The 13,397-nt window shown below is 33.0% G+C and overlaps 1 protein-coding gene and 1 long non-coding RNA gene across 3 annotated transcripts in view; one reads left to right on the top strand and one right to left on the bottom strand.

Moving 5' to 3' along the window:
* The window catches only part of LOC103911775 (uncharacterized), a 14,326-nt gene extending 929 nt beyond the window's left edge, over positions 1-13,397 (top strand). The window contains exons 2-6 of one of the 2 annotated variants that reach the window (XR_012386500.1): positions 6,219-6,436; positions 6,520-6,765; positions 7,003-8,685; positions 8,879-9,888; positions 12,905-13,397. This is a non-coding gene — a long non-coding RNA (uncharacterized lncRNA). Of the gene's footprint in view, positions 1-6,218; positions 6,437-6,519; positions 6,790-7,002; positions 8,686-8,878; positions 9,889-12,904 lie in introns of both variants that reach the window. The other variant, XR_012386501.1, reaches the window with a different exon arrangement.
* Positions 3,669-13,072, bottom strand: serpinh1a (serpin peptidase inhibitor, clade H (heat shock protein 47), member 1a). Its single transcript, NM_001110374.2, is given in 5 exon segments — positions 3,669-6,434; positions 6,514-6,746; positions 9,123-9,221; positions 9,302-9,901; positions 12,934-13,072. Coding segments are annotated over 4 exon segments (1,212 nt in total). The 5' UTR covers positions 9,879-9,901; positions 12,934-13,072; the 3' UTR covers positions 3,669-6,131.

The raw sequence follows: 13,397 nt of genomic DNA, 5'->3' as shown, positions 1-13,397 counted from the left end.
ACACACAAAGACTTACGGCTATCCTTATGGAAACTTACATATACTTAATGATTTTTATAGTTACTGGATGTACAAACTGTATCCTTTACATCCCCTACTCTTTAACTCAAACCTCACAGGAAATAGTCTTCATTTTTACATTTTTTAAATAGTTCTGTTTGATTTATGAGCCGTTTTCCATGTGGGGACTAAAAAATAAGTAAGTAAAAATGTCCCCAAAAGGTTAAAATTTACTGGTATTGCTATACAACTTGAGGAATACAAGGCACACACACATGGATATATACATTAATTTATTCAACTCGAACCAGCGACCTTCTTGCTGTTACTGAACCACAGTGTCCCCTATATAATAAATTAGATATTAATAGTGCAAGTACATTGTAAGTTTAACTTTATCATAGCTTTATGTTATAATATTCATAAACTATTGAACATTTAATCTTAAAATTTGTGATAATGCCTTATTAATGACAGTTAAAGTATTAATAAATGAATTAATATACAATTAACTTCACTAAGAAATGAGCGTTTTGCTGAAGAAAGATGAAAAAAGGTTTTAAAAAATGATTTTGCCATAATTCTAGGATTTGTTTTACATTAATATTGTTTAAGTTTAAATGATCAGTAGTTCACATTAAGTATTGTATATTCCTATTCCAGTTTATTTTCAAGTTAACATGTTGCTAAATTCTCTGAAAATAAGAAACCAACTAATAATTGTAATAGTAACTAATACGCCTGTATCTGAAAAAAAATATGTGATTTATTTCACATTTCATTCATTACATTTTATTTTGTATCATTTATAAACATTTTTATTAATCATAATTCATTAATAAAATATATCAAATGGAAAATGTTTGCTATTATAATTAGATAACGTTTTTTTTCTTCAGTATATTACATATTTATTTTAAATTGTGCCTTAATTTTTTACCCCAATCAATTCTGTTGTATATGCATGACTCCTATTATTTTTTATGGGTTGAAGGTGAAACATCCTGATTTACACATTGAACACTTTCTCATCTGATCAGATAACAGAGTTTACACCTGTAAAATACAGACAAACCTGTTTCTTTTGACTAACCCGTCTCGCCAAAGACTCGTTAAGTAACTTTGTTTTGTAATGTAAAAAGAAGCAGATTCGCTTTCTAACCTACCTTACAGATTATCATTATCATTCTTGATAACATTGATTTTTGCAGATTTGCAGGTTGATATCAGTAAGCATTGATGCTTTTTGTTCAGTAAATCACCACTAGATGTCACTAGAGTATTGCACGGCAACATTTCTACACATTTAGTCAGTCAGTTTTGAATCACCCCAAAGAAATAGGGTGAATTCAGGCCAACTGGGACTTTTCCTTGGTCATCACAATGGGAAAAAGTGTCCCAAATAACCTGAATTCACCCTAATTCATGCAAAAATCCACAAAAATATATTTTATTTCCTAATTTCCATTATTTAATATTGGACACATTTGATATATTTGCAATGCAATTCCATTTTTTTAAAATCATTTTTTAGTAATAGTATGTTACAAAGTGACACATTTGGCAACATTAAACATTGGCAGCTTGTTTAAAATGAAAATAAACATTTAAAATTATGTTAAAAATAGCTGTTTACTTGCTTTTCATTCATCAGCAGTGTTCTAGTAGCATTATTACATATAAGTAATTATTTGTATATAAATAGAAAAAACAATTTATTAGATTTTTATATTTCTTGTTTTTAAAAAATATTAGTGCTTGGCAAAGATTACTCGCATCCAAAATATTTAGCATAAATCTGTTAATCAACCTCAGTTCTGATCAAAGCTACTAAATTGTTTAGAAAATTACAGGTTTTTAACGCTTTAATTGCCAAACTCAGAAACGATGTCACTGATTTAATGAAAATCACACAAAATGATGTATTTTCAATATAAATAGTAATTGTGGAGTTTTTTTAACCTTTTATCACAGTCTTGGACATGTGAACGATTAGTAACAACATTGGCTTTGATGCATTGTTAGATTGTCATTTTTTTCTTCCTAATTTACTCTAGGTGGCTGTTTTTGCCCCATTGACTTCCATTATAACCACATTTGATGGTGTGTAAATACACAGTCTTGGATTTTATTTACTCCATGTAGTTCTGAGAGCTGAGATGCATATTTAGATTTTCTCAGACACATCAAGGTAAGTGTACAAAGGTCACATTCACACACTCAGACACACATACACATACTTTTATTTGCTGTTATACTCCATATAAAATCCAAAAGCTAACTAAGCTTTTTTTTTTCAAAAATGCATGATTATGTGGTGTCATGGTTTTGTAATAAAAAAATGTGGTTATAAAATAAGTCAATGGAAAAACAGCTACAAACTGTAAATTACTTAGTAAAAATGAAAATCAATCAAAAACAATGCATCATAGGCAATGTTGTTTCACATGTCCAATACTTTTTTGATAAAAGGTAAAAAAAATCCAATCCACAATTACTTTTTATATTGAAAATGCATCATTTCATATGTTTTTTCTCACCAAATCAGTGACATCATTTATGAATTTGGCAATTAAATCCTGTAATTTTCTAAACAATTTAGCAGTTTTGATCAGAACTGAGCTTGATTAACAGATTTATGCAAAAAAAAAAAAAGTAAAAATTAATCTGATGCATTTTACAGCAGTTTAATTCAGTGGATGTTTTCATCTCGAACATAACAAAATGGTAGTAAATTTGCCCAGAGTGTATGGTTTAGTTTTTTTTTTTTTTTAAATCAAAGCATTTTGTCAAAATATGATTACCAAAAAATATTCTGCTAGCTGAAACAAAGAAAAAGTTGTGGCCAAATCAAGACTCAAAATCACCTCAGAGTGGATGAAAACAACAGCACAAAAGGGTTACATTTTTTTTGGATGCGATTAATGGCAATTTGTTTTTGAATATATATATATATATATATATATATATATATATATATATATATATATATATATATATATATATATATATATATATATATATATATATATATATATATATATATTTATATATTTATAATATTAATTTTACATTCTTTTTTTGCACGTCTATATATTGTTTATTAATTTAATTTTAGTATGTATACTTTTGCATGCTTAATTTCAGTTCATAATTATTTTATTTCTAGTAGCAAATGTGTTTTAGGGATATTTAAATTTTTTCCAGTCTTTGTTTGCATTTTTAAAATGATTGGCCATAGATGGATGTTTTAAAATTATCACATTTACATGGATCTGCCAGGTTGTCTAAAAGCACTATTCTGCTTGGATATTCTTTTTATCAAGCTATACTGCATAAGGAGCACGTTATACATGCTGCATACTTTCATACACACACACACAAAAAATGTTTGCTGTTTGTTCAAACAAGACTTATTTAAAATGAGCTGAGACAACACAATTCTTGAGGTTTTAGGGGGACAACTTAATTGTTACATGTTCAATCCACTTCAATTTGTAAAAACTAATAAGGTAACTTAATTCCTTCTTGTTGTCCCAACACAAATCAATTGTGGGAAATCCAGCATTTATTACAGTGTAGTATATGTAGTGTGGTAGTATGCAAGCTCAAAATATAACTACAAACCTTTGACCATAAAAGAAGTAAAGCAAATTTACACAAACACATCCTCAGTGATGCTGATTTTATTGTAAAATCAAGGAACAATCCAACATTTCAGGCAACCGTGTTTTGGTACAATGTGAATACAAGCTTTAACATGGTACAGACATGAGCTCATATCACTACTGTCTATAGTGCAGACACAGTATTCAGTGCAGACGCAAATGTGCGTAGGAATGTTTCAGCATGCTTTGTTGAACTCGCAGGCACTTTGTAAAAAAAACAGACTTTTTCAGAAATCAAACACCTGACATAGTGACTTATGCAAGCTAGCCATTGAAACGCAAATAAAAAGAGAAACCCTGAGCAAAAAATAAATGCTTTTGTGTGGATTTAAGACATTTCATGGAGATCATACTTAATATAAGCATGCTGCACTTCTCAGGAACCCATTCAGGTGTGAAATTATGATGCTGTCAAGTACACTGGAATTGTCTGTGACATAAGAAAGCATTATGAGGCATCTAAAATCAATTATCAATGTTAATCCCAAAGTATACTTAGTTTTAACTCATGTGATGGGAATTTTGTGATCAGCACAGTATGGAAAGCAATTAGGGCCAAAAAGTTTTTAAGTGAAATGCATGAAATTTAATTGTGACACGTTTAATAATTTTAATGAGCAAACAAGCACAACAACTAATGAAATTGCTGTATTTAAAACTGTTTTTGCATCAGGCATAGTGGTTCATTGGGATAAATGTATACAAGACACACAAAAATATTGTAATTATATACTGGCCTTTCAATAAACATTGATTCCTCATCGCTATCAAACTATCTGTGTCTGCGTACTAAAGAAACAAAGTTGGCATCTTAGCAGTCATAGCATGCATGTTGCATAAAAATACTTAGCATGGTCAAACTGTGCAAATCTATGCATACTTAATAAACATATTCAAATCTGCTGTTTTGACATGATCAAATTGTGCATGTTCACACAATCAAATTTGACATGCACTTATGTATAATATACATGTTAAAATCTGCTTTTACGTAGTCACACTGCTCGTTCAAACAATAAAATGTAATGTATTGTCTTAAGATTTTGACTTCATTGACCTTCCATATTTTATAAATGCTGCTTACTTGTTTAAATTGGGTCATAAAATCATACTATTCATGCTTATGCCTACTAAATAAGCATGTAAAAATGTTTGCTTTTACATAGTCAAACCGTGCATGATTACACAATAAATTTGTTAATGTATCATCTTAAAACTTTTGACTTTGATAGCCTTGAAGCTTGAAAAACGTAGTGAAATTGCAAGGTCACATCAGTTTCACACGTATAAAGATTTTTGTCCCCAATGGCCTTCCATATTTCGCAAAAACTACAGACTTAATATGCTCATACTGTTTAGTTTTACAAATACAAAACTAAACATGTTTAAATGTATGCCTATACATGGTCAAACTGTGCACGTTCTTGCAATAAAAATTAATGTATTGTCTTTAAAGTTTGGGCTCCCGTTACCCCTCCATATTCAATATTTATACCTGTAAAATCTGTAAAAAGAAGTATACTTGAGTCGGCACCAATAGCCTAGTGGTTAAGTGTGTCAACATTTAGCACTGAGGTGGTCACGGTGACCCGAGTTTGATTGGTCTTTAACCGATCCTGTTCCTCTCTCTCTGCTCCCCACACATTCCTGCATCCATTTTATCCTATCCTCTGTCCTATTCACTTAAGGTAAAAAATTCCTTCAAAAGAATTATATATAAAAAAGCAAACTTGGGAAACATTGCGAAATTGTGAGGTGACGTTTGTGGGGACACACATTTGAAGATTTCAAACTTTTTGGCCCTGACGGCCTTCCATACAAGTAAAACAAAACATACTTTGGGTTTAAAGTAGTGCTGTCAAAATATTAATCACGATTAATCGTATCCAAAATAAAACCTTGTATTTACATAATATATTTATTTTGTGTGTGTGTATGTATGTATGTATATATATATATATATATATATATATATATATATATATATATATATATATATATATATATATATATATATATATATATATATAGTTAATGTAATTATTTATTTTATTTATTATTTTATGTATTTACATGTTCTTTTATATATGTATTTATTTATAATATTTATATCTAATACAAATTATATAAATATATATGTAAATGTTTTAGTTTTGTATTTCTTGTGTTTGTATGTATGTATATACGTATATATATATATATATATATATATATATATATATATATATATATATATATATATGTATATATATATATATATATATATATATATGTAATGAGTACACAACCATAATCTAAATACAAACGTGTATTTTGGGTGTGATTAACTGTTTGACAGCACTAGTTTAAAGATTAAGAGATAGTACAAAGTGGTCCACAGATGGAACAAACTAAGGTGTACCATTTACACACATCCACAAGTCTGCACACACTTCCACTTACACTCGCATTTAAATTAACACGCTACAATTCATCCCTCATTTTATCACCCTTCGGCCGGATCAGCCTGCCCATGAAAAGAATAGAGTTTGTCTTGTTGTCTTTCACCAGGAAGACAAAAGGATGGTCGGCGTAGAAGAGTTTGGGATTTTTCAGCTGGTCTGTACCAAAGATGCTAGTATCAGGCGGATTTCCCTCTGTGTCCCACTCCATGGCTGAGGCATGGAAAACATTGGACAAATAGAGGTCTTTCTTCCCTGAGATGTTGGACAGATCAGCCTTGGCCTTATCCACAGCTTCAGTCAGACCCAGCTCAGCGAGATGTTTCTGTAAGGAAAAGTGAGGCTATATCAGCAACTGAATTCACAGATGAGGTTAACTAATGTTTACTTAAATTGGTTCGTACCTGCAGGTTGTGGCTGACCTCCATGCTGACCTTTGGCAGAGAGATTGCTACTGCTTTCTGTTCCATTGCACTGACCCAGGTGTTCAGTTGTTGACGTGTCAGCAGTTTCTCCACTCTTTCCAGTGATTCTACGTGGTATGGCATGATAAGGACTAAAGATGACATCTTATGAGCCAGCGGCATTTCCAAGACTAAAAGTTTGTTGGTTGTGTCATCAAGGAAGCCATAAATGCCTGGAAGTAAACACAACAGGTGTGATGTTCACTGTATTGTGAAGTGAGGGTAACATTTTGCTAAGATATTAACAGACATTTTAAAATAAGGATACACCAATATGGAATTTTTTGATACAGTTAACTAATACGTTTATATTAGGAAGACAGACGAATCTTAATATGAATTTTTCTAAGCCTGATAACAAAAAACAAACAAGCAGATGCTGCAGTTTGTTATTTTGAACAAACTTATATTTTTATTTGACTTTTTCAGGGTTCCCACGCTTCTTGAAAGTACTTGAATGTCAGACATATGGATTCAAGGCCTGGAAAGTCAACAGTATCTGGATGCAGCCTTTATGATGCCAGCAGAGACTGCATCACTCAGCAATGCAATGTCAGACACAATGCACTCAAATGGAGCAAGTGATGTCACTGTTAGGGGTGGGGTTAGGTGAGCCCATTAAAAAGCATTGGATGCAGCCCAGATTGCACTGCACCAGGTCTGCATCCAGACCCCTCTCTGGAAAGTACTTAAAAACAAACAAAGGTCCTTAAAAGTGCTTGAATTACATTTAAAATTATTTATTTATGGTTTTATACTCTAACCTCTACTCAGTTGTCAAAAGAAAAAAATGAGAAATGCTTCAATTAAAAATCCTAAATTTAAATCTTTTACAATAACTCTGACAAACAAAGCATATTTTATCAATATTTCAGAAACCGCATTTGAATATCACCAATATTGAATTAAGTACATTTTATTGAAGTTCTTTCAGCTTGACTATTTAAAATGGTCATTTTTTGAACATTTTCATTTCATTTTCAATGTAAATATTAAGTGTAAGTGAAATGTTAAGTACAGTGAATTACAAAAGTGCTTGATTTAAAACTAGTGAAGCTTTTAAAAGTCCTTGAATCTGCTGGTCTTGAAACCGTGGGAATCCTAAATATTTTTGTTGCAACAAAAACTACTCTCTTCTACACAATGCACTTAAAGTATACACTTCATCATGTAGTGCATGAGTTTGTCTTCCCTAATAGAATACTAAAGTTTTTTACTAACTGTAAATGTAAACCGTTTTTTTCCTTAAATCGAGAGGCTCGTAATCCCTTACAGAAATGTTCAACATTTCACTTCAGTTTATCAGTTGAAAAAGTGAATAAGTAAATCATTCAGGTATTTAAATTGCATTTATTCTATTTACAGGGTGTCCACGGCATCTTAAAAACTCTTAAAATGTCGTAAAAACAACATTTTAGACCTTAAAAATTCTTAATTTCACTCAAATATTGTCTTGTAGGTCTTAATTTTAAACAGGTCTTAATTTTCCTATGTCCATGTTAAGCTAACCAATCGGGCCAACCCCCATCCAATCACCAACAAATACATCTCAGAAAAGATTTGAACAAAACTCTGTTTATAACTTTACATTTACCAATATACTGTAGTTTAATTATCTTCCTTGCAATAACATTTGTTTAAAAATTATCTGTGTATTTATAGACCATAAATGGTAAGGACACTGACTTGGACAGACATTTAGATTATTATAATTTTTAAAGTGTTTTTTTAAAGAAGTTATGTTAAATAATGTTTTTGTACCTGACACGTTATTTAAAATACGTGGCTAAGGAATAACTATTAAGATTTTTTTAAATGGGCCACATAAAATCTTTTTCGCTGGACCAACCGGCCAATTAGAAAAAATACATGTAGCATTTAGTCTTGTATAAGTACCTGTAAAAGAAATTTCATTCATAATAGTCTTCAAAGGGTATAAAAAAATCTTAAATTTAGCTTTGTGAAACGTGCAGAAACCCTGATTTAGAATTTCCTGATTTTCCAGCCGATTTGAACGTTATTACTCAAATGAATGGGCTTTATCAGTGGTTATCAGCTGATAGATATGGGCCAGTAAAGGCCTTCTGCGCCTACTGCTATGCTCAGAAGGCTGTTATTATCCATCCACATGGTTAATCAGCTATAGATCACATAAGGCTGCGGCCAGAAGTTAACGAGAATTATCTATATTATTTATTAAATTTTCCATTATTTGTGTTTTATTAACGTCTACCCCAACCCTAAACCAAACCATCACAGTAATGTAAAAACAGATCTGGATTCGGAGTCTTCTCTATTGGTGTAGCTGATTAACCATGTGGATGGATGATATCAGCCTTCTGAGACTACCAGTTGGCGCAGAAGGCCCCTACTGGCCAAATTTATCTGATGATAAACACTGATAACACCGATTCAATCGAGTGATAACAATCGAACCCGGTTGGATTTTCAGTGTATTGCATATGTATGTGATTTGGCCCCCTTCACCACTAAGCTACAAATGATTTTTTTTGTTTCAGGATGATCTACTCTTTTTAATTAGTGCTCACCTGTGCGGTGCATCATGGGTACGGAGACGGTAAATGACCGGTGTACTAAGAAACCACGATTGTCCACCATCTTATGATGGAACTGCTCATTCCAGTGTGCTGGAGAGAAAACAGAGACACGTTTTAGTTTCTAACGAATCTACCAACTGCCTTTCACTCAAACTTTAATCAACACTTACGTTTATAAAACATGGCATTGATGATCATGGCTCCATCTGTCTTCTCCACATCTTTGGTCACCTCCGGCAGCTTTCCATCGGTGGACTTCGATGCCCAGTCGTTGATGGCTTTCACCGCACTGCGTTTGTCGCGGAAGTTAATTTTGGAGTGGTCGTAATTGTAATGCTTCTTGCTGCTTTTCAGAAAGTCATCAACGAAGCTAACAGAACTGGGCCCGTAGAAGCGGTTGCTGATCTTCCAGGTGACGTTTCGTGCCTTTGGGTTGCTGACCTCGGTGAGGAGCTCCGAAAGCCCAGAATGGAGTTGCTCATCCTTCACTGAAGCGGCGCTCAAGACGGTTTTGACCTGAGAAGCAGTGTTGGATTTTCCTCCAAGAGCCACCAGACCCAGCGATGAGGCCACTACCACTGGGGAAATCAGGATGTTCTCGATGTCCTTATCTTTCGCCATGTTTTGATACAGGTTGAAGGCCAGTGTGGCGCTGTTGTCGGCTAGCGTGGTTGCAATGCTGCTCAGGGTCTTGTTTGCGCTCACAGTGGCCAGTAGGCACAGGAGAAGCACGTTTGACGCCAACATGATTTTAGAGGTAAGTTTACAGCCTGCAAAGGTGGCAGAGAACTAATCAGTGAGGTTTAAAAGTTAAATTCCAATAAGAATTTTAATAAAGTGTAAGTAAATCATTGTAAACCATTGTAATGCCCTATTTCCACTGAGCACTACGGTTCAGTACAGTATGATTTAATACGGATCACGCTGATCAGGCTTGCCCTTTATGTTAAAAGGAGTTTTTGTCGAAACCATCTGCAACATTCATGCAGAAAATTTCTATTTTAGAACATCTTACTATTTCCGCGATGTCACGGCAGAACAACAGCATCTACTACTATGACAATGATCACCTCAGGTACTGATTATGGGCTTTATTCAGTGTTAAATGCCCCCAATGTGAGCTTAAATACCATTTTGTGACATTTATTGCCATACTACTAAAAGCAGCAGCAGGTAGTTTACCTCAGATGTTGAAAATAAAGTAACTAGCAGACGGTTTGAAAATGAAAGTAAGAACTGTGACAACATCAGTCCCTCAGTAGCCTATTAATAATGTAAAAGAGGTCAAATAGGTATAAATCGGTATTTAAATGTTTCGGTCACGTCGCATCGTGTTTGGTGCAGACAGACAAATTGCTTGTCACTGGAATCTTGTCGCTTCGTATGTTGTTAGGACACGTTGTTACTTGGTAGACGTGCTGTACACCAGACAATTGTGATCAACGTCATTAGAAATAGATAGCTCTATGGATGTGTTGACCTGCAAATAGAGAAAGGAAACAGCACCTCTTGTGCTTTCCACATTTACAGCAAAAAAAAAATGTGTAACTGTACTGTATCAAACTGTACCTCTCAGTGGAAACAGGCCAAAAAGCTGTGGTCACACTGCACTTTTTGCCCCATAGACTTCCATTCATGCACATGCTAATGTGGCAGACCTGTATAAAATGCAATTATATTGCAATAGGAATATAATGCAATAAAAATACAATGCGACAAAAATTATACTTGTAATTTGAAGTAGGAAAAACTATAATATTTACTAATAATACTAATAAAACGTTTGTATTATTGAAATAAATGTTGATTGTTACCTCCGAATTGAACTTGCAGCTTCATACGGAAATGTAAGCGTATGCATCAGGTTTAGCAAAACGTGACATCTCAGTACAAAAATGTAATATATGGACCAATATAAAGATCTATTTTGCAGTGTTTTCCTCTCGGAGGCTCTCTGTTTGCTGGATTTTTTGCACAACATCATGGGTAGTGTGATCAATTTGATCTTAAACTTGAAAATGAATAGAATTTTGAACTTCCAGATCCTGACTATTGTGTTTCACACACATCACTTGTATCAAGTTTTGTTATTTGTCATTCATTTTTCTGTTCTAAATACAGTTTTAGGTTGATTTAAATATATTTATATTCATTTTATTTAAAAGTACTTGTAGCCAGTTTGACATTATTACTTTATTTTATTTTCCCCCAATAATCTAATTTTACCCTGTGCAATTTATTATAGAAATGCAGTAAGTAAGTGATGGTTTTCTCTGTGTAGAGCTGTAGACTGTGCTCTGACCACAGATCTCTGAGAAGAGCCAAGATCAATTAAAGCTGTAATTTGAAATCTCCACTGACTTTTAATGACAGGCCTGCTGTGCTAAAGAAGGTCCAGCAGATATACAAGGCAGAAGAATTACATAACTGCCACGTGCACAGTTGAAACATACACTACACTGTCATATGAATGAGAAGTCTTAACTGTGGTTTTAACAGTTTCCATTGCTGTTAAAGTTTTTGAATGCTTCTTTTGCCCACCATAGTTAGATGATGTTTATTTGATCAAAAATAGAGCGAAAACAGTAAAATTACTTAATATTTTTACTTTTTAATATTTTTATATATTTTAAATTATACAGTTGAAAACGATTAGCTCTCCTGTGAAATTTTAATTCCTTTTTTTATATATTTTCCAAGTGAGGTTTAATTGGACCAATGACACCTTCACAGTATTTCCTATCATATATTTTCTTCCAGGGAAAGTCTTATTTCTTGTTTTTTTTTTTAATTTAAATGTAAAGAACAATACTATTAATCCCCTTGATAACTATAGTTAAATTAGTCAAATGTGTGCTGTAATCATGGCAAAGACAAAATAAGTTAGCTATTAAAACTGTTATGTTCAAAAATGTGTTGAAAAAAAACTCTTAAATAAACAACATTTGGGAAATATTGTTAAAACAGTAGAAATTAGTTATTAAATTTCACAGGAGGGCTAATAATTTTGATTGTGTATCATTTATAGCATTTTTTTATTGTAACATGATGCTTCAGTAAGCATTACATGCTGATATGCTTTTAAAAAATTATTTTTATTATGAATTATCCTTTATAAAATGTTGTTACAAAAGCCTTCCACGACAGTTTCATGAATAGAAAGTTTGCTAGAACACCATTCTTTTCAAATAGTATTTTTATCTCTTGATCAATTTAATGCCTCCTTACTTAATAAAAGTTCCCTAAAAAAGGTTAAAGGTTTTCAAAGTTCAATAGCAAAGAAATTGGCATATACTCAAGATGCACAGATCTTTTCTTAAAAAAGGGTTATAACAGCCACACATGCAGATTTCTGGGATCTCGAGTCATTTTACGCTGGATAACCGTTATCCAATCAGCACTGCCAGGATGGCAGGAAGCTCAACAGTAGTGTGGGAACATCAGACCTCAGAGATCCTGCAGATCCACTCCACCCTAATCCCATTGAATGGCTTAAAATGTAGCCTTCAGGAATGCAAACTGCATTAAATCACAGCCTTTCATTGAATGACTTTTATTATGCCTTTAGGCAAGCCTGAGACAGTTAAACAGTCAAAATTCATTTATGAACTGATATCCAAAGCTGCATTTGCTTATGGGACATTAAAGTTAAACTAGTTAGAAAGTACTCAGAACGAAACATTCCCAATGAAGGATTCTGCTTTGGCATGCTGCACATTCTTTGCATTTTTCCCGTGCTGCATTAATTCAACAATGTCCATTTGTTTTCACAGCTACTGTATAAATGGCATCTGTTACTCACCTCTCAGAGCTCCTGAAAAACCTCTCTACAACCTCTCGGATATGCCGACGTGCCCACCACCAAATCCTTCACGTAGACTTTATAGATGGGAAAAGAAACTTCTGGAAGTTGAGAAAGGAGTATTAGAATGGTTGTCGTTGTCTGTGAGAACCTCCCCCCAGATCCAGTTACTGTGAGAACTGGACTCTCTCTCCTCAAGGTCCTAAAGGTAGCAGCAAATAACCAACATTTCCTGCAAACACAAATGACTTCAAAAGCACACAACAAAAAATGCTGGCTTATTTCAAGCTAAATTTGAGTAAAATATGGTCAAACTCAATGGTTGGGTTACATTTGTGTTAAAATTTGTACATACAGTAGCCAAATCTGGGTTGAAATAGTGTGTATGAAAAAAGGTGGATGTAGGCCTAAACATCAGAAATCATAATATCTTAGAATAAAACTACATTTAATTCAGTCTCAAA

Source organism: Danio rerio, chromosome 10 (assembly GCF_049306965.1).
Source record: "Danio rerio strain Tuebingen ecotype United States chromosome 10, GRCz12tu, whole genome shotgun sequence".
Classification (NCBI taxonomy): domain Eukaryota; kingdom Metazoa; phylum Chordata; class Actinopteri; order Cypriniformes; family Danionidae; genus Danio; species Danio rerio.
The sequence above is the reverse complement of the archived record's forward strand: the minus strand, read 5'-3'. Positions and strand labels throughout refer to the sequence as shown.